This window comes from Actinia tenebrosa, unplaced genomic scaffold (assembly GCF_029948245.1).
Source record: "Actinia tenebrosa isolate PJP-AT-01 unplaced genomic scaffold, QUT_ActTen_1.0 PGA_scaffold12__29_contigs__length_12842862, whole genome shotgun sequence".
Lineage (NCBI taxonomy): Eukaryota > Metazoa > Cnidaria > Anthozoa > Actiniaria > Actiniidae > Actinia > Actinia tenebrosa.
In genome coordinates this window covers 10416507-10443275 of record NW_028292572.1, presented here as the reverse complement: position 1 = coordinate 10443275, position 26769 = coordinate 10416507, and the positions used below count along the sequence as shown (strand labels likewise).

The following is a 26769-nucleotide window of genomic DNA, read 5'->3' as shown; positions in this document are numbered from 1 at the left end:
GTGTTGAGAATTATTCTGGACATTTCAAATTTTCACCTGCCCCCCCCCCCCCCCCCTCCCTCCTCTGACATACATTATGAACGCAGTCTTAGTTTCAACAGTCGAGCATTCGAATCTAATTTGAATTTGATATGTTTGTCTCCAACAGTGATGATGTCAGATTTGTGTAATTTCTTGCCCCAAAAGTGAGTAAAAAAACACGAATACATTCATCTGAAAATCTTCAAATTAAATCAATGTGCGGTTGCTATGACAATGCGATTGCTTAGTAATTTAACGACTACATTCTTTTCTTTTTAGGAAGTCTTCCTTATTCACGGTCTGGCAACTACAACACTGACGAGTTTTCCAAGGTGGGTAAGTAGAACATGAATGAAAAATCTACCATGAAACACAGCCCTACCTTCCCTCCTCCTTATATTTGGTTCAACCGCACATACGAATAGTTTAAAATTTGAGGGTGCAATATAAAGATCTTACAATTAATAAATGGAAATATCAGAAGACCGCAGACTTGGTTTGACATGAATAGATTCTGCGAGTATATCATCACTAGTGATTGGCTAATCATTAAGACATATGCAACAACCATTGACTGGTACTCTGTGAGTCTCTGGTACCGGCAGGCAGCCACTGTTATATCGTTTAGTTTTCCCTGAGTATCCAGTGCTTTGTTTATTAAAATATTACAGACGTGCGAGGAGAGAGTATACGACTGAATATATTTCAATAGAAAATAGCTGCAAAGGCGGAGATTTCGGACAAATAAACTATTTTTTCCGAATTCATTCGGTTCTGTAAATCAGAAGCAAAGAAAGAGAGAGAAAGACACAAATGATCCAAAATGAGGCGGAGTGTCTCCTCAGAAATTTCGCAAACATCTTATTTCAGACAGAAACTTTCCCAAAATAATTCAGTGTCACAACCCTTTTCTTTTAACTTTTCAATTTCGTCAAAAATAAGAGAATTTAACCAGTTTTCTTAATACAGCCCATGCAGCATATATTCAGATTGAACTTTCCCTTCCCATACTTTTATACGTATCAGTTGCCTAGGAGACCTCGCAAACGCTGCTGTACAGTAGTCCGTTCGCGCATGTATGGTTTAGTTGTATTCCTGTTATCTCAGTTTTGAACAAAATTACTCTGGGCAAAGGAAATTTATCACTTGCAAGTTGCATGAAGAAATCTTTTGCAACATCATTTAGCTTTCGTAATGTATTCTTTATGCCCTTTTGGTTGCAAACACGGCCCTATACCATGATTCCAGCACAGCCGTCAATTGGTTACTCAAGCGTACTGTTCGTCAGGCCCAGTTGTCATCACAAGTCGGGTGGTTAACTTTCCCATAACAAAGTGGCTTTTTGGAAGTCCTGTACGCCTGACTGGTACCAAGACGAACGCTTCAGTAGCCTTGGACAAAGATCGCACCGGACAATCCAGCTCAGTCCATAATTCACACGCAACTACTACTTCAGTACTCTGCTTCCTAGAAGACCACATCCTGCGGAAAAAAATACTCTTTACCAGGGTTATTATTACGAAAATTCTTCGAGGTCTGATCCCCGGTAATCTTATCTTGAAACAGAGATGAAGTACAGAGAAGTCAAGCGTATTCACGTATAGCAGTGGAGCCAGTTTGAACGGTAAACTCCATGTTGGTACTTATAGTGAGCTTTAATTTAGCTTTACTTCGTCATTGTGAAACACGATTATTATAATATGAGTTTAAGGTGCTTTTACGTAACGTTACGAAATAGCATTAGCAAAATCTCACCTGAGAGTGCCGCCTAGAATGATCACTAGTATTGTTTGAAAGGGCGGAAGTGTTTCATATCCTAGTGCTACCTCTTCCTTCACCTCATATGGGCATAAGTAAGGAAATGTCATTTATATCAGCCCTCTTTCGAAACTGTTTGAGAAGGAATAGAATTTATTCTTAGCATATAATGTGTAGTCGCTAATTAAGGTGTTTCATGTCTAGTTCCTGTGCAAAATAAAACTTAGTGTAGGTCAGTTCCTGCCTTGGAATGCGGAAACTAAGCCATGCAGATGAACGTACGTTTTACACGTTACAGCATGAATTCGTCTCTGCAGATTAATCTTTGCTCAAAAAAAGTTCAACAGTGATTCCAGATTAACTTGTTTTATTTAAAAGCTAGGGTCACTCAGCTTCAAATAAACGGTCATTGAACTCAACAAAAGTATTTCCGTAATTGATCCAAGAAACAATGAATGAAGCAGAGTGTATTCATTTAAACTCACTGACTTGACATTTAGAGCTTATTCATTCTTGCATGATTTTGATCTGCATCTAGCTTATTCGAATTTCTAACATTTTTCCAGTTAGAAATTGGTGGTCAGCTAGCTAAACTTGTCCCTGATCATGAATAATTCATAGGATTAAGCTCAGTTGGCCTTTATTACAGCATTAAAGAATGTGAACCACAGTTTTTCCACAGCACACATCCAGAGCTACTCTGCACTGATGTTTGACCAAACTGAAATTTGGAGGTAATTTTTGCTTTATTCGATTTTTTAAAATACTTCTCAGTTTCTTTTATGAACGCACCGATTACTGATTAGACTTTTATACGATTCCAAATCCAATTTTCCATTTGTGCACGGCACCCCTCAAAGAAAACGCAGCAACTAAAGCCTTAAGCTTCACCAACAAAACGCTGTTGTTCACTGCCCAGAAAGTAATATGCGCTATATATTTTCAAGCAACAAACTTTCCCTTTTTTCTTGGCTAAGAGACTACTTGGTCAGGTTTCTAAGTAAGTCCCACGTGTATTTTGTATTCGCAAGAATATACTAAGCAGCAGGTACCTGCAGTCAGTCAACTCGGACAAACTCAGCCTTCAAAACCTTTCTGCTGGAAGACAGGATCAGTTCCAACAAATACCTTCGCTTTCAAATACAGAGCTTAGTGTTTGGGCTATTTTGAAGTATGAAGAAACGTTTGGACCTACTTAGGCAATTTCTTTCGGTTAGAACTCCTGGGTTTGAGGTTAATAATTAAACAAGAGTTTGCAGAAACACCTGGAATTTTAGCTGGTGTACGGTGCTTGTAAGCCTACCCATGTGACACTGTAAGCCGATTTGTAAAAGGACTGCAAAACAGTCATTCAAAGTTCATGTTACTCTTTATTTATCTAAGCAGTTTGGACAGAAACGAATCTTCTCTTTCTAAAAACGTTTTTGAGGTGCGCCCTGTACGTCGCTATGAACAAGGCTGATGCTCGCTGTACATCGAACTGTTCGCGCGTCTCCTGTTTAGATATTGCTGGTTCAACAAATGAAACAATCATTGGCTCAAACAGTAGCACTAGCTCTACTTTTGCTGTTTTCAAAACATTTTTCTCTCCTAAGCTCTAAAATCAGCAACATACGGCGTTGGATGAAGCGTTCTTTTTTTTCCAAGTTTAATACTTACAGGTATAATGAGTATTGAGCTTCTTGGCCAAGGTCAGTGAAGGTAAAAAATAGAATAAGTGTCTATTTTGTTGACAAGAGTCGAGAATAATAAGAAAATAATCATGGCTTTAGGCTTCAGGTTTTTCTTTTTCTCAATGAAAGTCTTGTTGAACCGTCAAGTAAAACACGAAATACGTACCTCCTGGCGAGAAAATAAGAGATTACTTCTTAACAGAAAAACTGCAACTGCCCAAAAATGTCACAACTAAAAAGCTGACAAGAATTAACTGCACAGGAAGTTCTTTCTATCAAGGAACAACTGATCCGTACTTATCCGAAACCGAAACTGAAAATAACAGATTATTTTGTTTATATTGACTGTAATTTTCTAATTCCGACCTTTCGATCGGGTGGGTCTTTGTCGAGGTTAGTTGCAAACCTGTTGCATAGCTGGTGCTTTCGTTTAGTGCTAGGCCTTTTCTCTGAACTTTCACTAAAATATTTATTGCAGTATGCACCAGCTGCTTTTGTAATTTTGATCAATCAGTGGTTTACGAGCAGCTGGAAAGAATAACTGAGAAAAGTAACTTCTTTCCCCTTTTTTAAAGTTTTTTTCCCAATTACTGCCCTAAGTTACAAGACAGCGCTTTGTAGTCGGTAATCTCCAGGCTAATTCGAAAAGTAATCTCTATTTCTCGTATGAACAGATTCCGATGATTGCGTGACACTTCGATACCCAGCTAATCTCCCTGATATCGCAGATTGCCAAAGTATTTGGGCTCCCGCTGGGTTGCTTCATAGTTCCTATTCTTTATTACCATGGTGATGCATATATCATTTTCTCCTAATTTATTTTACGAAAAACTGAACATTTCTTTGAGATTGTAGGAGCGAAAAAACAAAAGACATTTTCAAAGCATAATGCCTTGTCCCTCCTACTTTTTTTTCTTTATCTTTTTTGTTTTTTTCTTTTGTTCTTCTTTTTGTTTCTGGTTCGTATAGGTGGAAAGTAGCAGCTAGAACTGAAGTCTGTGCTATTTCATACTTGCATCATTTGGTTTTAAATGTATTTGCACTTTAAAAACAGCTTTCATTGAACAAGATTACAGTTTGTCAAGCATTAATTCAGCACTGTCTGATTGGATAAGCTTGTCGTAGTGTTTTACCAGTAATGATATCTAAAACAACAAAGCCATGTAGTAGGGCTTTTACTTAAAATATCACGTTGCATTATCTTACGTTTTGCGTTACCACACCCCTGGGACCTTCCAAATTAGCTGTCAAAAATTTTACGCGGTGTGTGCCAACAGATGTGTGTATGCACATTACAACTGGGTCCTTGTTATTTTGTATTATAGAACAGCGGTGGTCCGTTTCTTTGTCTATATCCTTCGGTGTTTTTGGAAATATTTTTTCCCTCGCCAGGCTGTGCACCGCAGAGCTCGCCGCAACTGATCAGTTGCGCACGCATTTTCAGGTTATGCAATGCTTTTGGTTTCACTCATGCAAAATTCGGCTTCTTTTTCTTTGTCTCACATTATATATTTTCTGCTCTTTCTCTAAGCTCACCCCACAGTAAATATGCTTACGCTTATCGGTTGCAACGCCATTTTCCATATTTTAATCTTAATTTGATTAAAATTACCCACTTCTGCATTTATTCCTTATATGGCAAATACAAGGAATATACCGAATGATGTTAAGCATGGTCCTTGACTGGTTTGTTTCAGCTCGATTATATGTACCTTTATCCAAACATCATATCCGTTCCTTTGTAAGTCAAGGCGTGCGCTGTCGTTCAAAAGCACGCGTTTGTGGGCCAGCTGGCTCGTTTGCTAATTTACCATATTCAAAAGTTCAATATCTATTGTTCTCCCTTTGTTATCTCTGCATCTGATACGAATGAGCTCATTTTCCAATCGCCGGGCTCCATTAGACCAAAGCTATTGTTTTACAATATTTCAGTTTCCAAGAGAACGACAGATCGACAACGCGCTTACCCAGAAATATTTATTAAATACCCGCTTTTATCGAAAACTCTATTACAGCACTCTTTCAATGTTTCGCTTACCTTAAACAAAATTTAACTACGATTCCAAGGAATATGAATCTTGTTTTTTATGTACATTAAACAGTCACACGCGAACGTGCAAACTGTTTGCACATGCCACGACCTCTTGGCAGCGAGAAGTGGTTTCGAGAAATTATGTGATGATGTAATTTATAACCCGGGCAACGTAACGACACAATAAACGCCAACGCGGCTCATTATCGATCTAATTAGTATACATCAGCAGTTCCAAAACGTAGCTAGAATATTTGACATCGATAAGATTAATCAGACAGTTTGGAATAATTGATAATGGTTTTAAAAATGTAGTAAATTTCGTCATGAGAGGCTCCTAGAATGCACTTCCGAATGGACTTTAACTACTGCATGTTTTATATTCAGTACTTTCTTCACTCATGTGATGTAGTTCCAATATTTTATGGATATTTATGGCAACGACGCAAAATCTATGACCCCTAGCAGGAACTTTAACAATATATCTACGTGCGTGTGTCGTCGAAACGTAAAAACAAAAAGCTAAAAATATCTCAATACCTGAATTGTCTTTGTAGATTTTAGCATTTTTAGTAGGAAAACAAGAACTTGAACACTATCGATTTTTTACGTTCAATATGACACGATGGCGGATTTGCGGAAGCACTTATTTGGAGTATTTCCGGCCGTGATGCACGAGGCCAGCTAAAGCAATACAAGCAGAAACCGGTACTCTTTGGTATTCATGCAAAATTTCCAAAACTGTGAACATTCTGCAAATGTTTTTCTATGAATTAACCAAATCCCAGGTCTACGATTTAGTTTCGAGGCATTTCCCAAGGCAGGAAGTTTGCTGGACGATCGGTTTTTTTGGCGCGGATCCGGAATTGTGCTTTGTTGTTGTTTGCAGAAAGAGTACAAGGAATTTGACCGGTTCATATGCACACCCAATTTCCCCAGGGAACATTACTGTGCAGCGATTGGTCAATGCGTGGGTATGTCATTGTTATATTGACCTTGTGATGACGTAGTTATGAATAGACTGACTAGAGTAAGGACCGGTTAGCACACAAACGTAGCAAAAATCGCAATTCAGGAAACATTGTGATCGGCAAATAGCAGACTTATCGCTCGAAATCTATCCTCACAAGGACTTTCTACAGCTGAAGGAACTTTCCTAGTTGTAATTCAATGGCTTAGTAATGAATTCAGGCTTAAAAGAGAAGGAGAAAGGTAGGTTTTTACGATCTGTAGAGTAGAACGCGTGGAAACGTCCACAACGAGCTGATTGTCGTCATGAACAGTTGTGGGTCGGAGTTGTGTTTTTCGTAAATCAAATTGCCACGTAAGGGCTTCAAGGCTGTGTCTTTTCCCTTGTAAGTTTGATTTTATAACTGCATTTAAGAAGGATATTTATAAAGTGGTGTTGTTAGTCGGATACCTAGGCGAATAACAAAGAGTAAGGCGCTCCCCATCGCTTGCCTTGCATCTGCATCTGTACACGCCACTTTATGGAACTCTTCCGTTTTCTGGTTATTTCATCTTAGTCTTATTTCCTTTACACTCTTAATACCATGGATTCCAAGTCATTTAAACATAAGAAAACGCAGAATAGCCATGCGAGGGATTTTATTTTGAGGGAATTTTCCCAGTTTTTGTCTTTCGCTCGGCCGTACAATTTCCTCCTTTCGATTTAAATAAATCCCTCGTGAATACATGAAATTCTGCGTATACAGCTATTAAAGGTAAAGAAAACACGTCATGGAATGGGGAATGACCGCAATGTTAACTCGATTTTTCAATAAAACACTGTCTCCCGGCATAGAAAAACACGAAAAACTGTTTATGAGATTCACGTGAGTTTTAACCAGGACAAACTACAAAAAAATGCATTATGCGCTTGATCAGAACTGAACAGGTAAAAGTTGCTTTTGCTGCTTTGCTCCATCTATCTGGGCCGCTTATCTGCTATCTTCCGCACTTTCACTTTTAAAATAACTATTTACTAATTTTAGTGGTAGGTTTTTCATGCATTGAGTTTCCTATCTTCGAAAGCTGAGATTGAAAATTCAGTCCAGAAATAAACTGTAGCGGAAAGTTGACCTGTAGTTGCACGCTAAGAGCCTTTGAAGAACCGGACTTTCTTTGCGGCTGCATACATCAATATTCCTTTATCTTAGACGGATATTATCGGCTAATAGTTTATCAGAAGAAATGAATTGGAGGAATTTTTGCTTTTTTATGAGGATTTATAATTTTCATCGAAAACTTTAGTAAATGTGTCTTAACGACAATTTTTATGTTTACATTTTCAGGCCACTGATTGAACTTTCAAATCTATACGGAAAGAGAGAGGTGTTCAAGTTGTGTCGTCAAAAATAGAAGATTTCTTTATAAGCAAAGGTCGTATATATATTTAAAGAGTTAAGAAATAATTCAAGATGTCTTATGAGAATGTCCCGTGTGCAAGTCCGGACACAGAAGGCCAAGAGGAACCAGCGCCATCTCTGTACAGTGTTGATACTCACGAAGATCAAATCCAGTCGGTTAAAAAAACAGTATCTGTTCGCTCACGACTCGCTGAAACAGCAAATATTGAGGACCATGTCATAATGAATGAGGAAGAGATTGCTCAGGTTAGAGAATCGGTCTCTCGCTTGAACAGAAAGGATGCTTACGTAGAGAACAGGGACTTTCGTCCGGCCTCAACTTCGGAGAGAAAAAATGCTGAAGCGCATGAGGGAGAGAAACTCGGGTTAGAAGAAAGAAGGACAAACTTTGGTTCTTTTTCTCGAGAACGATGGATTGATTTGGCAAATCAAAAGCGAAGCCAGTCGTATGGATCTGAATACAACGAGAGACAAGGCCGTACAAATAATGCTGAGGTACCTTATAATGAATTCGCAGAACGTGGAACGAGCGTGATCAAACGAACCACACAGGAAATGAGTTCAGAAAATGATTCTGACAGCAGAGATATAAAGAAAATGAACCCAAATAGCAAAGAAGACTATATAAATCTTCATTGCAATGAAAGTATTTCTAGTGAGGATGCAGGACTATCTGGCAAAAATGCTAATGTTCATAGTAATGATCGTGTCTATCATTATCACCGCAATACCCACGAGGATTTCAAAAATAAAACACCTGTTGGAAAAAGGGATAACAAGGAAGACTATGAAAGCGATAGCGAAAGAGACAGAGCTTCGAGACTTCAAGGCTCTAGAGACATGGAAAAGAATCTTGATCAAAGAGCAGTGCCTCAAGTTTACTACATGCAGTATCCTAATTTAGTGGCCATGTCACAAGCAGGTGGCCCCCAGGCACTAGGTGTCTTACCAACCCATGCTCAAATGATGAGAGATCAGATTATTAGGGCTAGGTTTGCTGATAACAGAGCTTTACATCCTAGCCAAAGAGCAGAATATGCTGCAAATAGGCCAGAACAGCAAGTTCCTGTAGCAAGCAGCCCTGGAGATGCAACAGAAAATAATGGCATGTATGGAGTTCTACCCAACCATATTCAAGCTGCAGTTAGTAATAACATGCAGTATGTTGATAGACAAGGATTAGTTCCACCTGGCTTTGCTGTTCTGCCAGGCATAGGTCCAGTTAGAGTCATTGATGGCATGTATTACCAAGGTATTCCCATGGGAGCTGACCCTAGTCACTATAAAGAAAACTTTGCTTCTGTTCCTACATTTGTGCCAAACATTCAAGGAGAATCTACTGGCATGCGTCAGCAGAGACCCTCAGTGCCTAATACAGCCAAAACAACCAACACAGGACAACCTAGTGATTCACAGGCATCCACTACACAGGAGAAGTCAATTAGTAAGTAGATAAGTTCTCTTTTGAATGAAGTGTCACGTATCCAATTAAAGACATGATGTAATTCAACTCTTTTGTTTCTATACTACTGTGATGTGTGCAGTGAACCATAATATTGTCATTCTGTTTGCGTCATTAGTATGCGTTGCATGTATTTTCATGATGCTTGCATTCAAAGGCCATTACACCTCTTTCTCTTCAAACAAGGTAGTAAGTTACTTTAGTAAATCAGAATGAAAGTCTTCCTCTGGATATTAGCTGGAGGTATAAGTTATATGAGACATGGTTTTGGACCCGTGAACCACAGACTCTTAATATTCACTGAATAATTATGTCACAAAAAACAGACATGCTGGCATGCAATATCCAAATGAGCACAAGCCTGCTTTTTTCCTCTGGTAAGTCATTGAGAGTGTACAAAACAGTCAAGCTAGAGGACTAGAGTTATTTTGAGTGTATTATTGCACATGGATGCTTAAACCTTGGCTAGAATATTATTGTGTGACCTGCATGTAATAAGTAAATCAGTTGCTTCTGCTGGCCTGTAATCAAAGGCATATAAATGTCTGACTCTTTTAGATGGTTTTGCTGTGCATAGACACTTTTTGGGGTAAAGCATTGCATGATATTTGCAAGACCTCAGTTGTGCAAAGAAAATCCTGTTTGTTTCTCAATGCAAGAAAGCTCTATGTATTAGGAATTTTTACACAGACATTATTGTAGACCCCGTACTGATTACTGAATACTATCTAGTCATGAATTCAGATTAGTGACACTTAAGAGAGTGTGTTCCTGGTATTGCTGTGTCCTTGCTGTGTTATAGGAAGTACAGTTCTTGCTTTTCAAATATCTTACTCCAAAATTAAACTGCATAATTCTAGAACCTTATTTCACCCATCATAGAACAATTATTAGGTACTTAAGGTAATATTTAATGATCTGGAACATTCAAGAACTTTTGCTAAGAATGTTTGATGATGGAGTAAGGGAACTTTGACAAAATCTTGTCCTAAAGCAAGGAATAAAGTCATGTTACATAATTTTATTTATTTGACATGCTTCTGTAATATTATATATTCAATAGCCCTGTAAACAGCCTAGGTGGCATTCTTCCAAATATTTTAGAGATGAATGCTTGAGTGTGAAAACCTTTTTGGAATATTAACCCTGTACACCTCAGCTTCCTGCTGCTGGATATGTGCTTATGGTACATGTTGATTCTTGTTGGCTTTTGTTTCTAATTGTATTTCTGGATCATTTTCTGGAGAATTATATTTAACAAGGACTGTTGGTATAGTTTAGATTTGCTAATCCCTAAGTCAACTGTTTTTATTATATCTTGCAGATAATTCAAAACCATTTGTCAGTCCACACCATGTCAACCCTGCATCACCATCAACAGCCATGGATGAGTCTAAAAGATCTGAATCCCCATCCATGTCAATCAATAGTGACAGAGATAGCCCTCTGCCTCAATCTGTGGATGATGTTGATAACAAATCCCAAGCTGCCAAATCCAAAGGCAGACCCAAACCTGTTTCTGGAGGCAAGCCAGAGATCAAGTGTGAGCAGTGTGGTAAAATCTTTGGGTCATCCAGTGCATTGGCCAAACACAAACTAACACACAGTGATGAAAGAAGATATGTGTGTTCTATATGCAGCAAAGGATTTAAACGACAAGATCACTTGTAAGTTTGTTGATTCCCTTCTTGACCTCTCAGACCACACATTTTTCATTTTCTCATTTACCATTGGCAAATGTATTTCTGACAGCAAATTTTACAGATTATTTACAATACATTCATAATATCAAGATTTTAAAGGAACAAATAAATAACTTGAAGTAAATTATTGATGGGTATGACCTAGACCTTTAAAAATGAAAAGGAACTGGTTAGAACATGACTCTTAGCTGTCTACGACATGATAGGAACTTTTCTGTTCAATGTAAATTAACGTTTTACTCAAACATGGTATATTTCCTTTATTATTTATCATTTTGCTTAAAAGAGTATTACCAAATTAGTATTTAGGAATGTGATTTCATCTGAGAAAAAAACCATTGATTTTTAATAATTTTGTTAATTATGTCAGTAAACATTTCATATTCTGTGAATTAAATATTTTAAGGTTTCATGATGAAAGATAAACATGATTCCTTGATTCTATTTATTTACCTAGCAATGCCTGTCATGACTTATTTCCAGGGTGCTTTGTCATACAATCCTTTGTTCTATCTCTCTCTGGAGATTATGTGTGACTGTCCTCCATAAATTGCAGATTATTGCCTTCTTATTTGTATTCTATTAAAATAATTTATTAGTCATGAATAGGTTGAAGTTCATTTTCTGTGTGGGTTTTTGTAAGGATTCTTGTGTGATATTGTCATTTGCCTCAGGCATATCATATTTAGTTAGACAGCTCTTCAAATCATACTGTGTGACCTTTGACATGAATATTTCTTAAGTGACAATGAATGCATTAATTGTTTTTAGTTCATGCTTTTTATGACTGTATATATGTTTATTTCTTTTTAACAATCAAAGATTTTTAAATGAATTTATAAAATTCTTTGAGAGATTATTTTCTGTATTTCTCTTTTTCACAGAAATGGACACATGGTGACACATAGGGATAAGAAGCCCTATGAATGCAGCTACCAAGATTGTGACAAGAGTTACTGTGACATGAGATCACTTCGCAGACACCTAGAAAACCACCATGCAGCCAACCAAGGCAGCAGCCAAGGAAGTAGAACATCAAGCCCTGCACTAACCACAACAGAGACAACTGATACTCTATCTACTGCTAATGTGGTCAATGTAACTAAACCTGGTAGAGGCAGGCCACCTAAAGATAGAGGTTTAAAACATGAAGTACATGATGCAATTTTGGATCATTTGAGATCTGGTGAATATGAGAGTGGTAAGAGTTCTGGTACTTCAACGCCAGGTAGTACACATGATGCTGCATATGTAAGAGATCAAACCAAAATAGTCCTATCAAGAGAGCGTAACAGTGACAGTTTCAGCTCTACTGGTTCAGAGGAGGTCGCACATGTACCAGCAGACAAAGGGACAGAAGCAATGCAAACAAGTGCAGAGGAATCCAAACCACATACTGCTATTGACATGCTGAAACAAGCTGCTGAGAGAGTACAAGAACACAGGGAGAAGCAGTCTGCTGTAGAACACTATCCTCCTACTCAACAATATATGATGTACCCTGAGGGAATTCCTTATCCCCAGCAGTGGTACCAGGCTTCTGTTTTTCAAGGTCAAGACCCCAGGTTTGGTGTGTATACATACCCACCAATGTTTGCCCAGCAAGTATATCATGGCCATCCAATGATAGTCAATGGTCAAAATATCCAGAGACAACAACTAGCTGCTAGACTATATGCCGAAGCTGATAAACACAGTGAAATAGTTCAACAACAACAAGGTTCAAATGCTTCACATCCAGGCAAAGTTACTCAACAGTCTCCTTCAATAGAAAAACCATCATCTTCTACAACACCGGGTACATTCATAAGACAGGCTGTACAGTCTACAGCTGCGGGCACACCAACTGATCCTACTGCTATTGCCATAGCAACAGCCAAAGAAAAGGGACAACACCTTTACACCAGGGAAGGTTACTATGGTGTTCATCCATCAGGCACACAGTGGCAACAAGTAAGTATAACAGAGTATAATACACTCTGCTTCTCTGTTGTAAAGTTTGATTATGAGGTTCCAGATATTATCTACATGTTTTTCTCTAAGAATCTAATGTTAGACCCCATATCCAGCATTTAAACATGCTTAAAACACCTAAATATACCTCCAATACCTTTCAATTCAAACCCATTAAAATTCTACTCCCCTTGTTATTGATGAGGGGGAGAGGGAGAGGGTAAAGATTTTCACCAATTCCATGTTGGTTTTACTTAGCATTGCCCCTACTAGCTTCTATTTTACTTTCTTTACTTCTGGCACTGTAAATTATAAATATTTTTTAAAGCCAGATATATATGTGGAGATAAAATCAAAGATAGGAAATAGTTTTTTATGATTTTGATAGGTTCTTTCAACAAGTAATCAATACTCGTAATACATTGGAAGTTCTCCTTTGAACATGTTCAATAACACATCTGACATCCAATTGATAACTAGTTGTCTATGATTTATAACATGTTATTTCAAAACATCTAGAGACATTTTCAGAGACAACTAGTTATCAATCAACACATCTGACATCACTTAAACCATTTTAGAGTATTTCTTCTTTTCTTGACATCTACAGGCTTTACTTTAGTTGCCATCCTTTAATAATATCTGCTAAAATGCTATTAGAATATTGTCCAAGTCTTTTGTCAAGTATGCCAGTTAGGAAAAGCTTAAAATGCTAGGGAGACACAAACTTGTTTAATGGAATTAACAGCTAGTTTTGAAAGAAATGTTAAGTTGTCAATAAGTCATAAAGAATATTTGCTGTCCTGCTGAAACTACTTTTATGCCATTCTTCAGTATAGATAAATATGTAAAGTACAATGCCATAATTCCAATTTGAGAATCATGCACAAAGTATGACTTGAATGCCCTAGTATTGTTTCATTTTAGTAAAACTAACACTGTTCATTTTAAAATTCAGATTCACAACTTCACAGTTTTTACAGTTAGTTTTTCCTTGGTAAAATGTTCTTCCATGTTCTAATAATCATGTTTGTTTCTGACTTGCTCATTTGATTCCTTCTTTTATAGTTGTTGTTTCTTTATAGGTTCCTTTTAATCTGTAATTCATTTTCATAAAAGCCTAGGTTTTCAGGGATGGCACATTTTACATATCTTTCCATTACATTAATATCCAAAACACAATTAACATCCCCTCATTATTCCTTTTCTAGGATTTCTTCTGATGTATCTTTTGTATTTACTCACTGCTTCTATTCTTTTTTGTATATTTTTTTAGATTTTTTAAACAAAAAAAAAAACAACGAAAAACAAAAAAGAATCTAAAATTGCTGTAATTCTTGTTCATATTTCACTTAAATTGTTTCCAATATTTTCACTGATTTTCACTAGCTTTCAACTATGGATAGTTTTTGCTGTACCTCCTTTTTCTCTCTCATCTAGCAGAGAGATTCAATATTTGAATAGCAAATGACATACACTTATTAATATTCATAAGTCATTGTTAACACAGCCAGCTGCTGCTTCTAAATTTATCACTTTCTGACAGGTGACCTGTATTCTTCATTTTGATTGGATATCTTAAACAGAATTCACATCTGATTGGCTGTCCTTGTTGCTTTGTGGGAATCCTATTTCTGGTGGATTTGCATTTTGTTTTACTGTAGGAGGAGGAATATCTCCTCATAATTTTTCTCCATCTCTCTCCCTCTCGCTGATGACTGAGTGGTCATGTGACTTCATTTATCGGCTACATTTTCTGCAGTTGTAGTTGTAGTACCTTTCTATTTACAACCAGTAGTATTGAATAGAATATTGAAAGTATAGTTGATTGTATCTAATGGAGCCCAAGGCTCTAGGCTTCTCTGTGCTGTCTTCAACAACCAGATTAATGCAGAGATCACCTTTAAGCCGATCCTCATCACAACAGAATGGTCAAGGCAGGTACTTTCGTTATCTTTCACACACAGCTCTTTTTTCCAACCCTTTTTTCTTCCCTTAATTCAAATATCAAAATACCTAGCATATAATTTAGTCAGATTTTAAATATCCACGAAACAAAACTGCTAAACACCATAACATATCTCTATTTTTGCATGAAGGTTTGGATTTTTAATCTTGACTATTAGTCTTTTTTTTGGCTTGATGTATTTTCTAGAAGGAGCTGTATTGTTAGTTGTCAGGATATTACATGTACATGTATATGGTACTTTCATATGACGTTTTCTCAGCCATTTTTCTCTCTTAACTTCTCAAAATTCTTGGTATCTAAGCTGTTATTAATTCTAAATACAGAAGTTCCTCTTTTAATTTTTTTTAGCCATGAACTATTCTTATCATTGACTTTATCAATATCACCTCTCTCTTTTTCCTCTTTCTCTGCCTTTACAATTAATGCAATATTTCAAGACATTTATTTAGAAATAATAAATCGTGTTGTACAAAATCCCTTATCATTCTCTGCTATTTGTAATTTTCAGTATATCCCCAAGAAATTGTTGATAAGTTCTTAGAATTTGCTTTACACTAAAAAATGCAAAAACAAAAATTGAATACATAAACCCCTAAGAAACCTAAGAAAATATATATGCTGTGAGAAATATTGTTGTGATTCTTGTTTTATAAGTTATTTGATTTTTTAACTAGATCTTTTTTTTTTACATATTCATCAAAACCTTTTATTAGTAATGTTGTTGTCATATGCATGTAAGCACTTTTTTCTTGCTATAAAATGTATTGATTCATTTACCTGAAAATGTACTAAATATCAGTTTAGTAAGTAACTTTCATAGCAAATAGACCAATAGATCATGTCTATTACTGTATCTAAGTTTTGGGTAATGCTGTTTATTGAATTGGATTTTTCCCCAGGTTCACTTTATTTAGTGATAAATTAAAACCATATCTGTGTGCTACAAATACTATTTATGTATTACAATGTATATATATATATAGGATTAACTTGTAGCCCTTGTATATTACCAGGTTAGGTATGATGAATCTTCCAAACAATACAATACTTCAGATGTATCAATGGGTAATGTGAAGACCTCCATCAGTCATGTTGGCTCCCCAAGCAGCAACAGTAGTGCTAGTGAAGTTGATAGTGATAATATTGACCGTTACCCTAGGAGTGTCCATTTTGCTGCTGGAGTAAGACATGACAGAAAACCAGTAGATATGAGTTACCAAAGAACAGATAACACTTTCCATCATGTTCCCGAAGGAAATGTTATAAAAGAAGAACAGAAGACAGGGAATGTGAAGGATGCTTCAGCTGATGATGGTATCTTCAGGAATCCTGCAGCAATTGTGACACCCCAACGTAAACGCCGACCAGAGCCTCTCAAGATTCCTCCTTCTGCTAGTACAGCTTACTTTTCCAATCATCCAGGATCACCAACCAACAGGAATAGACCATGTTCTCCTCCTTACACTCCTCCTCCTATGTTAAGCCCTCGCAGTGTGTTCAGCCATGTCAATGCTGCAGGAAATCTGACCCCAAGATCTATGTTGCCACAGTTACCAATGACTCCAAGTAGACTCTTACTCAGCAGTCGCAGCTGTAGAAGTAAGTATACATTAGATTAGGGCACCTTAGGAACTGGTAGGGATATCTTATTGGTTTGACGTTGTTCTTTTTAGGCAGCATAGATGGTGAAGAAGAATCTCTTACCTTTCCTGAACCGTAAGTATTGAACTGTTTTACCTCATAGATGAACATAAATAATTCAACAACAATTATTATGTTTCTCTAAATACCATTATATCTAGATGTCTAGCTCAAACTTGTATCTTGAAATTATTTGATAATCCTTCAGCATATACTTAATTTCATTGTAATGATTTTCTTATCTTTACAGAAAAATTAATGTTGGTCCTCAATTCCAAGCCAAGATTCCAGATAGACTTTGTAAGTTATTCATAATATTAATACTGTATATAAAAAATAAATAATGTAGAAAATGAGATGCTAAGTTAGTAATAGTAAATTATGCAACATCAAATGCAAATTAATAGTGAATCAAGCTTTAGTTTAATTCTTGGTTAGACTTTCAAATAATGTTTTGTGTGTTTTTTAGTATCCAAGGAGTTAGCAAAGAATGATGTGCACAAAGCTACACTGTGCTGGGTCCCCATGGATGAGAAGAAGAAGGGAAGGCCTGAAGAAAGTAAGTACACAACAACATTACTGTATTTACTCAACAATAGACAGACAAGATTTCCTATTAAACATTCCTTACTTAGTAAATAATAATTTACTTACATTTATCAAGACAGACCTTATACTTATCTCTTTCCTGCTACAATCTTGATTCAAAGTTAAGGGGTTTTATCAGGGGTTAGGAATAACTGTTCTAGTGTCACTAATAAGTATTTTATATATTGGTTTTAGTTCATGCATTCTTAGAAATGACTGCATCTGCTGCTGTATTTGGTGGTGGCTCAAACAAGGAGTATGCTCTACATATATTACGAAGAACTAAAGGAAACATCAAGGTTATTATTATCTTTAGTGATTTGATGTCTCAAAACGACCACAACAACCACAATAACAACCTCATCAACCACAACAACCACTACAAAAACAATCATCACCTCAAATCTACCACAACAACATCAACAACAACCACGACAAAAGTCACCACAACAATAACCACCACAACAACAATCAAACAACAACAATTACCACAACAACAACAACCACCACAACAACAACAACCAAAACAAAAATCACCACAACAACCACCAACACAGCAACAACAACCACCACAACAACAACATTAACTTTACAAGGAGCAGCTACTGTATAGCACAAAGTCTTATGTGAAGATGACACACCTCATGTTGATAATGTTTTGTTGTCTTGTTGTTACAGGAAGCTGTTAAGTTAATGCTGAGTAAGAAATATGTAAGGGTACCAACTGATCCCATGTTTGATTACCATTATGAAGGTAAATAAATGTCATTACTTATCATAACGATAACAATCTTGTCTCGATTTGAAAAAGTTCCACAAAAGATCTTCATTTCCTTCTTTTTTCTATTTGTCACATTGTCAAAAATAGCTTCCCTTCATATTAATTCATCTTATTGCCTATTTTTTCATTGATTTTTTTCTTACTCTTTACATTTATATTTAGGTTCAATAAAGTGGTCGGCCAGAGAAAGACAGTCTTTCCGCAATGCTTTCAGGGCAAAAAACAAGGATTTCAATGACATTCAAAAAGAGGTAATGCTTATAACTGTTGGTCACTCCAGCGTAAAACAGTCTTAATTGTATGAACAATTTGTTTGCTGTCAGATTGGCACCAAGACAGTTCAAGACTGCGTAGAATTTTATTACCTTTGGAAGGCAAACAACCCCGAGGCAGTAAGAGGAAGAACCAGATACATTGACTCTGATTCATTTGAAGAAGATGTTGATTATGACTCTGATAGTGAAACCAGCAGTAATCCTTCCTTATTTGAATGTGACTTTCCACAGTGTAGCGCAGTAAGTATCACTAGAACCTTTATTATCTGACCGGTCGTGTTGTTCAGGGTTTCTCTTTGCATGTATTGAAACGAAGAATAACTTCGTTGCCAAGGTGATTGAACAGAGCTTGTCTATCCTGTTGAAGTCATTACAGAACTGAGAATATTAACTTACTAAACACCTTATAATACTGTCTATCAGGCTCCACTAAACACCTTATAATACTGTCTATCAGGCTCCACTAAACACCTTATAATACTGTCTATCAGGCTCCACTAAACACCTTATAATACTGTCTGTCAGGCTCCACTAAACACCTTATAATACTGTCTATCAGGCTCCACTAAACACCTTATAATACTGTCTATCAGGCTCCACTTACTACTACATTGCCGATGTGAATCATGAATCAAAGAATGTAGGAATGTTTGGCTTGAAAAGTTAACTCAATATAATTAAGAACCGCTCGACAACCAGCTCAATCCACAGGCGATTTTTCATGTTCATGCAACACGAATAGCAGAATTACTTGATCAAATCTTGATTGATTATTCTTAATTGCCAAATTAATATAATTGTGCTATTGAAATCAGAAGGCCAAGCAAGGCTTCTTAAGACCCAATATCATGGTTGAATATAATACACTGGGTTTCAAAAGCTGTTTCCCACCCATTCCTGTAATTTTCTTTCAACTTTTGGCTGATATCTTGTCTCTTTCTTATTGATATCGCTTTATTAAGTGTTTCATTTGTTTCGTGACAGAAATTCGTCTCAAGGCAAGCACTCAATGGTCATATTCGTGTACATGGCGGAAGGTATGTTGACTTATTTCATCACCTCTCTTCCTCTTGCTTATTAGTTTTCACAGCACCTTGTATTCATCTTGACACCTCGCACCTCTCACCTTGATTCATCTGATGATGTATTTGAGTTATTAATCATCTCATTCCTCCAGGCGCTTTTTGGTTGCTTGGCAACTACTCTTAATCAAAATACTCTCATTTTTCTTCTTTCGTTTTTATTTCGTTTTGCTTAGTTTTCAACTACTTACATCTAATAAGAATATCTTGCTTAGTTTCATGAAACCAAGCGAACCACGAAAAAGACGAAACCCCGCAACAACATCACTAAACCAGGATAGTGTACCTGTAGTGGTTAAAAAACGTAAACCATACGTTCCAGCACCTATGCCACAACCTACTGTAGAAGGTGGACCTTTACCCGAATATGCATGTAAAGTCTGTGGAAGGTAAGCTCAAACTATGTAGAATGCAAACCTATAATCGTCATCGTCGTCATTATCATCACCAACACCACCACCACCACTATCATCATCATCATCATCATCATCATCATCATCATCACTAACATCATCAACAACAACGATGTTTAAACCAGCCATGAGCTTGAGTACACATTCTGCTCTCTGTGTTAATCATTTGTACCCATTTTGTTCGTAGAATTTTCCATAAGATCAAGAGTCGTTCTGCTCACATGAAAACACACGTAAAGAGGCCCGATGATAATGACAAACACGACATGCAACACTGAGGTGACTATCGTCACGATCAGCTATCGATTCCCGCCGGTCTCCCGACGCCCGGTAGCTGTCTACCCGCCCGGCCAATCGATAATTCCTCGTAAAGGCCAAGACAGCCGGCCAAAGTTCCTAAATCTTATACATGTACAATCTACTAACAGAGAACAGAGTACGAAGCGATAGGGTGCATGGTATACCGTTAAGAATATTGTAAGGGCGCTCGTCGCAAGAGTGCATATTAATTTATTCTAATTTATTAATGTAATGTAGAGGCCTATGAGAAGATGAATTTCCTTGTATGTAGGCCTTGCTGTGCATCAATTGGACCGTCACAGGTCAATAATTCTTGTATATTAAGGTATATTTACTCTCCTGAGCCGTCAGTCAAGCGACTCGCAGTAATCATGACTAATTTGTACAGAAATTCCTTGAGGTTAATTCACTTTCGCGAATAATTTAAGTTCAGTTATGATCGTAACACGTGTGTGAGGCAGGGAGTGTCAAGACGAACAAACGAAGTGCCTTGTGTTTTACACTGGTTCGCTGCCTCCTCTAACTTAGCTTTAGACAGAATTAACGATGACGACGGGGTTTCAAGAATGATAGCTAGCATAGAGTCTTGAGACCTTGTCGTGTTTGATAAGTCTTTCTATTGATTACGGCAAAGTTACGCTGACTGACACAATTAAACAATACAGAACTTCTTAAAATTTCAAGAAATTCTTCACTTTGAAGAAACTTTCATAAATTCATTTTTTGTCGGTGCAATATTCGTATTTTAATGCGTTCCACGGAAAATGGAACCAGATCTGAAGGGCTTTTGTAAATAGATATCAATTTCTAGTTATTTTTCATTGTTAAGTACCTGGACTAAGTTTTTTTTGACTTGGTTCTATTGATGGAAAATTACTCTATGAACTGAAGCGTAATAGTGAATAGAGACCTCGTAAAGTGTCTTGGTGTGGAGTGCATCAAGATAAGACAAAGAAAACAATGATCCTTGTTGAACCTCCTTTTTTGCATGGATACTAAGTGACATAAATATTGAGAAAACAATTGATATTGTCTTTCCTTACTAACACAATTTGTATCTACAAAAGTAAAATCTCTTTTCGGTAATGCTTCTTGTGATCTTCCATTTTTCGATATAAATATGTGGTTTGTAAGGCAAGATAAACAACTCCATTCTTACAGACATGCTAGACACAAGTTAGTAGTTCACTATATTCTACGCGTGTCCTACAAGGCAGATAATCACTTAGTAATATGATTTTCTCATTGTCGGCGTAATGATATTGGTTTGAATTAGTGTCATGGTGACAGAATTCTTGGCGTATGCAGTCTGTCACGTGACGCAGCATTGGTTCACGCGACTGTAGCGTCTAATTGATCATCTGTTTGGACATGTTTTTTAATATTAGTATAAGAACCACACAGCAGCATTTCTTCAATATACACACAAGAATATTTTTGTTTAAATATTTTTATCTAGGATACGTAGACAGCTGGTAGAAATAGAACATAAAGCAAACATACGAGGACTAGTGATGGAATTGGGAATAGCACAAGCTGATCTGCTCTACTCTCAAAAAAGAGTTACAATGAACTTGTCTCGCACGGTATTATGGGGCTGGATTGTCAATCCTCCAGTCCAACACTTCCTTGCAGAGCGGTCATCAGTTGGGTTAGTTATACGAGTTGATCAAATATTTGTCGTAAATGCGGTTGCGTTAGATGTTGTGTTTGCTTCAAGCCCGTCGGTCTTCACTAAGTTATATGAATATAGAGCTGTGCTCGGTGTCATTAGAAACAGCCCATCGTTTACTGCAGGCAGTACCAGTAGTTGGTTCAGAGCAGGGCTGGGTTTATTCTACACAATGTAAATAGATTTACATAAGCCAATAGTAAATAGATTTCTTGTATATAATGTAGTTCATGTTACAAAATAATGGTGCTGAATGAATAAACCATGAATTACTGCTGTAGACCCTTGACACGTTACGTGTGATACGCGCACTGTAAGTGGCATACGGAGAAAACGTCCGGTGAATCTTGTATCTTGTCTCACAATTTTGTCGTAGCCCCCCTTCCCTCCCTCCCCCTGGGTTGTAGCGTTGCTAAAGAGAATCAAGTATAACCTTTCAACCCTCGCTTTATAACACGCAAACAAATCACTTATCAAGGTATCATTGTCATCATTCAAGATTATTGTCATCGTTTCCAATACTATGCTATCCCAGATCATTACGATTTCTTCATTTACAACAGATGCCACACAGCTAGAGCAGTATGAAAGAGCTTTTCTCTTACTGTTCGCTATGTCCTAGTTTCTTCTTCAAAACCTTCGTTTTTGAGCGCAGAACATCCCAGTCCATGTAAGCCTGCTGTAACCAGCGTTGGTCTCTCTGATTCACCTCAAAAGCCGATCTGCCGTGGAGTAGACGATCATTATCCATGGTCAGTATGTCTCCTTTACTCATTTTTCGTTCCACAACAAATCGAGGTTCGTAAAACATTTTTGTCAAACTTTGATAAGCCTGGTACACGTCCTGCAGGTTTTCCACAGAGACATTGACAAATTTCACTCTTAAAGGCTCATTGTAGTTGATTCTTGCTAGTTTGCCAGTCCAGCCTAGTCTGCATGGTTGCAGTAATAAAAAAAACCACGTTAGTTTCAATTTTGAATGAGTGAGACCCATTTTTAGCAGTCTCAATAGATAAAACGCGGGACAGGGTTAGTGCAGGCTAACCAGGTATATTAGTGTTAGTACTTCTGGCAATGTCATTTAAAGTGGTCATCCAAGCTACTTGAATGCCTTAATATCATTACACCTACTCTATAACTGGTCGTTCAAAGGTCATCATGAAGTCCCCGTAGATTTTCTCTGTTCCAATCACTTGCCAGAGGACTGGGGTGGAGACTAGAAGATCAAATTCACGTGGTTTGACTTTTTTCACTTCCTGAACAACATTAAAACCATCGACCAGAGTGTTCGCTCCTCCTGGGGACTTGACCTGGTCAATAAACTGTAGTAATATTACCTGGAATAGATAAGTATAAGTTTCAACAGGGGAGCAAGCATCTTCCAAGTTCCAAGGCCAAAAACTATATATATCACTGGAGACCATATTTACTCTACTAACTTTACCCTACTAACTATGCCGTGGGTATTGTGTGCAGTCATAAAGCACATGGGGATTGGCAGAACACGAGAGAAGTGTCAAGGCCCTGACAAACGGTCCCGTTCTGATTTGTCAGCGCCTTCAGCAGGAGCACGACGCGTTGGCGCACCACAGGAAGCCCGATACGGGAACATGTATACATACGCTTGGTTTGAATTCATAATAAGGTAAATCTGTGTGTGGTTGGAGCTCGTAGCTGGTGTAGGCAAGACTTCTTGCATTATGCTCACTTCGAAGTGCCACATTCTCCCTGTATGGATACAACAGAACAAATAGTTTATGTAGTGATCAATCCACGTATAAAGTTATCTTTCTTCGTCAAACATATCGTGAATATTAGTCGAGACTAACGTGTTTTCTTCTCCCTTGCAGCCGTCAGCCCTGTCAGCGGCTACAACAACGGCACCGGAAGTAAATTCGTACTTATTATGATTAACCTAATTAGCATATGGTCTTGCCGGCCGTCCACCACACATGCCTCAAGTCCAGCCAGTGAAACAGGTAGGTTTGGCGGGAAAATGTTACATAATTCTTTTTTATTTTTTTGCAGTTAAGAAACCCTGTGTATGGTAGCTGGAGGACTTTACATGTTCTTTACTGTATGAATGTCATATTCCAGTAATTTTTCGCGCTTTTTGAACTTTTAAGATGTCTTTTGGAAGGTTTTAGAGGATGGTCTGCTACAAGTGCACAAGAAAGAACTACTCAAGAACTGAACGATGTCCACTGCTGCTAGAAGTTCAGGGTAAGATAAATATTTACTTATCTAACATACCGTGTGTGTAAAATTCATTTTCATCTAATGACTTGGGGATGGAAGTACTTTTTTCCTGTACTTATAACTTTATTGAAGGATAAAGAATATGTGAAAGTTAAATCGTTCATGTCATCCAAGTCAAACTTGCCTTATTCGTCCGGTTTAGTGGCAAATTGAGGTATTTTTATATATCAACTCGCATACTGTAAATTAATCTTCTTCGATTATATCTTTATCTTTAAGCAAATCTTTATTTTCGGGTGGAAATACTACATAGGAAAAGTAAATTGCCGCGTTCTTGTTTTACTAAAATTTGTAATTTCGCGCTCCGAAACACACGTGACGGTATAGACCAAGTGTCCATGCATTAAATGAATGCAAGGGAAGTGCTAATGGCACCTGGAGAATACGGTGGGCACTAATAACGTCTGCAGAGGGGTTTAATTGTGATTATGGGAAAATGGGAACCGTTTGTTACTAATATAAAACAGAAAAAGGTGAATGCACAATGGAATGGGCCTTGGTCGGTTAACTAAGCAACGGTTACCAAGGCGACTGTCACCTCAGAATGAAGATAGCACTGTTTTTACTTACCCATAAAACGTGTTTTTTAAGAAGCCTACTGCATTCCCAAGTCGCTCGAGTTGGCCTACTTTTCGGAGAACTCCTTTCAACACCGCTACTCCAACACGACGCAGAGTTAGCAACCAGTCCAAAAGAGATCTTTCATCTTTTAACATTCTTTCAAAATCAAATTCGGGAAGTTCAAAATCTGTGCCCCATAACTGAACATCTTCTCTTAAAAAGTCAGTGTTCTGTTGTTGTGATGTTTTCTTGGCAATGCGTTCTTGGAACAACCAATCACAGTCGTACACGCTGATATGGTTATCTTGCCACATGACCTCAATTTTCCCGCCATTTTCCTTAATGCTCATTTTTGAAGGTGCGGAGTCAAGATTCAGGTTTTTCATATGCAAGAATCTTTGCATTGATGACTCGTGATAGCACGAAGGACAGCGACAATTTTCACGAAGATAAACGAAGGGATATCGATTGAATGAGCCATCGGTCCATTTTACTTCCAAGATCCTGTTCTCCTGGTCAGGGTTCACTTGCTTGGCTCTGACTGACCTTAACAGAGTTGAGCATGATTGAAAACTACGAAGGTTTCTTGTTAAAACACGTCGAGTGAAAGTTCGCCACGGTACACGCATCAACATGGTGTTTGCTTTGCTGTAAAAAAGAGTATACAGCTATTCCAAAAAAGATTGAATACTGATACTGCATATTGAATAGTGCATTCCAAGAACAAAGTGCATGGTGGTTCTCGTTAATTTGAAATAAAAAGTAAATATACAGCAATTAACTCTCTACATGTAGTTAGTATATTGTTCCAGATTGAATACACTAAAAATAGAATAAATAATTATTATTAATCCTACTTTAGACAATGTCACTATGACCCACAATGCACTTCGGTCTTGGATTACACTATTCAGTATGCAGTACCGTTTCAGTATTCAACCTATTTTGAAATAGTTGGGTTTTTAAATCTGGAATGACGTTATTGTCAGCTGTCAATCAGTGACATGGGCGGAGAGTGATTGCTCTTTTGAGAATCAGTTTCCATGTAATTTATTATTGTTAATGAATGACACCCCAAGCTCTTAGTAAGACCCTTTGAGCGTTAGTAATAAGCATTCATAAAAACATTCATAACACATTGATAACACAATAGATGCTATAATGAAATACTACGATATCTGAATGCTATCTACATTATCTGAAGAACTGATCAGTCTTTATGTTATTCGTGATCTAATTTAGTCATTTAAGGGCAACCTTTTTTAAAATCCGAGTCACGAGTCGTACTTTTGACACTATGTGTGTTTTCTTTGAAATCAGCCGAGTCGTAATATATCGAGTGCTCCATGCATGATTGAACATGTTTATCGAGTTTACTGTCGTTTATTTTAAAGCAGAAAAATATCTTGGGAGGCAAAGTAACAACAATTTGTATATAAGCCCAATGATCAAGCGACAAAGATGTTCCACATTAAATACTCTAGATCTCTATAGTGCGTGACAGAGTCAGGCGTAAAGGTAAAGCAAAACTGTCGCTAGATGCAAAAATTTTAGTCTTGTAGTATTCTGTAAAATGTTTAACTAACCTCCTTTCTTGCTGCTGTTTGCAAAAAATACCTCTTAAATTCGCAATGGCTGATTATTAAACCAAAACAAAATTATTTTTAATGGACTTCCTGTGGTAAAGATGAGATGGGGTTTGCCAAGAGCCTGGGAATAGCCCATGGTAAAGGGAGCCCAAATTGAGAAAGAGGAGGAGAAGAAGGGAGAACAGAAAACTTGAAACTAGAGTATTAACAATTTTAAGATTTCGTTTACGCAATTAAAAGCTAAGAGATGGAAGGTAAATATGGTTGAAATTAAAAGCGATTCGGTTTGAATAAGTATCTCGATCCGGAAATGCGTCACAACCATAATTGCATCAACTTATAAATTATGTTACGTCATAACATGCGCGCACAAAAATTATTAAATAATTCAAACAAATCACGAGATGTTTTAGACCAAATACGTAAATGAGTTTCAGCTGTTGGTGTAAATAACAGAGGTAAAGTTATTATATTTTATTTAGTTCATTGTGACCTAAAATTAGCGGCAAAATTGTAAACATTCCAGTAGAACGTTTGGATCCTTCTCGATCTTTTGAATGGATGAATTAACCTTTTCCCTGCCTTCTGATTGGATAGACCAGGTTCCTGCTTTCTCATTGGATAAATAGCTTCGCGATGTGACATCACTATAATTCTTCACCGAGTGA

The 26769-nt window shown here is 37.2% G+C and overlaps 3 protein-coding genes across 7 annotated transcripts in view; 1 reads left to right on the top strand and 2 right to left on the bottom strand.

Annotated features, from left to right (window-relative positions):
• Nucleotides 1-204: 204 nt before the first annotated feature.
• Nucleotides 205-3734, bottom strand: LOC148912237 (uncharacterized). Of its 2 annotated transcripts, XM_089028496.1 has the most exons (3): nucleotides 3619-3734; nucleotides 1777-1911; nucleotides 205-1503 (listed from the first exon to the last, which is right to left on the bottom strand). In XM_089028496.1, exons 2-3 carry the CDS (start codon nucleotides 1887-1889, stop codon nucleotides 1290-1292), a joined length of 327 nt encoding a protein of 108 aa, XP_088884622.1. In that variant the 5' UTR covers nucleotides 1890-1911; nucleotides 3619-3734; the 3' UTR covers nucleotides 205-1289. The 2 variants fall into 2 exon arrangements, with proteins under 2 accessions (XP_088884622.1, XP_088884621.1); XM_089028495.1 differs by lacking the exon at nucleotides 3619-3734 and having other exon boundaries at nucleotides 1777-2113.
• LOC116288367 (uncharacterized) lies at nucleotides 1494-21972 on the top strand. Of its 3 annotated transcripts, none has more exons than XM_031695140.2 (15): nucleotides 1494-1645; nucleotides 7779-9297; nucleotides 10640-10982; nucleotides 11903-12971; nucleotides 15954-16539; nucleotides 16614-16656; nucleotides 16832-16881; nucleotides 17051-17140; nucleotides 17365-17468; nucleotides 17848-17923; nucleotides 18113-18201; nucleotides 18274-18465; nucleotides 19210-19262; nucleotides 19523-19696; nucleotides 19908-21972. In XM_031695140.2, the coding sequence occupies exons 2-15, from the start codon at nucleotides 7905-7907 to the stop codon at nucleotides 19996-19998; spliced, it is 4353 nt and encodes a 1450-aa protein (XP_031551000.1). In that variant the 5' UTR covers nucleotides 1494-1645; nucleotides 7779-7904; the 3' UTR covers nucleotides 19999-21972. The 3 variants fall into 3 exon arrangements, with proteins under 3 accessions (XP_031551000.1, XP_031550999.1, XP_088884620.1); XM_031695139.2 differs by lacking the exon at nucleotides 1494-1645 and adding an exon at nucleotides 6498-6696; XM_089028494.1 differs by lacking the exons at nucleotides 1494-1645; nucleotides 7779-9297 and adding an exon at nucleotides 9446-9692.
• Nucleotides 20987-26769, bottom strand: part of LOC116288368 (putative gamma-butyrobetaine dioxygenase) — an 18830-nt gene continuing 13047 nt past the window's right edge. For both annotated transcript variants that reach the window (XM_031695142.2, XM_031695141.2), the window contains exons 6-9: nucleotides 24522-25160; nucleotides 23315-23420; nucleotides 22824-23029; nucleotides 20987-22624 (exon numbers count right to left, since the gene is read on the bottom strand). In XM_031695142.2, coding sequence (XP_031551002.2) covers nucleotides 22294-22624; nucleotides 22824-23029; nucleotides 23315-23420; nucleotides 24522-25160 — 1282 coding nt within the window. In that variant the 3' untranslated portion in view covers nucleotides 20987-22293. The remainder of the gene's footprint in view (nucleotides 22625-22823; nucleotides 23030-23314; nucleotides 23421-24521; nucleotides 25161-26769) is intronic.

What these genes read in the sequence shown, in the direction of transcription:
- LOC116288367 (XM_031695140.2), top strand. Translation starts at nt 7,905, where the DNA reads ATGTCTTATGAGAATGTCCCGTGTGCAAGTCCGGACACAGAAGGCCAA. An exon ending in GAAGGGAAGGCCTGAAGAAA is followed by an intron (nt 17,141 to 17,364) that starts GTAAGTACACAA and finishes TATTGGTTTTAG; the next exon opens with TTCATGCATTCTTAGAAATG. An exon ending in GAACTAAAGGAAACATCAAG is followed by an intron (nt 17,469 to 17,847) that starts GTTATTATTATC and finishes TTGTTGTTACAG; the next exon opens with GAAGCTGTTAAGTTAATGCT.
- LOC148912237 (XM_089028496.1), bottom strand. Translation starts at nt 1,889, where the DNA reads ATGACATTTCCTTACTTATGCCCATATGAGGTGAAGGAAGAGGTAGCA. An exon ending in ATTCTAGGCGGCACTCTCAG is followed by an intron (nt 1,504 to 1,776) that starts GTGAGATTTTGC and finishes TTTTTTCCGCAG; the next exon opens with GATGTGGTCTTCTAGGAAGC.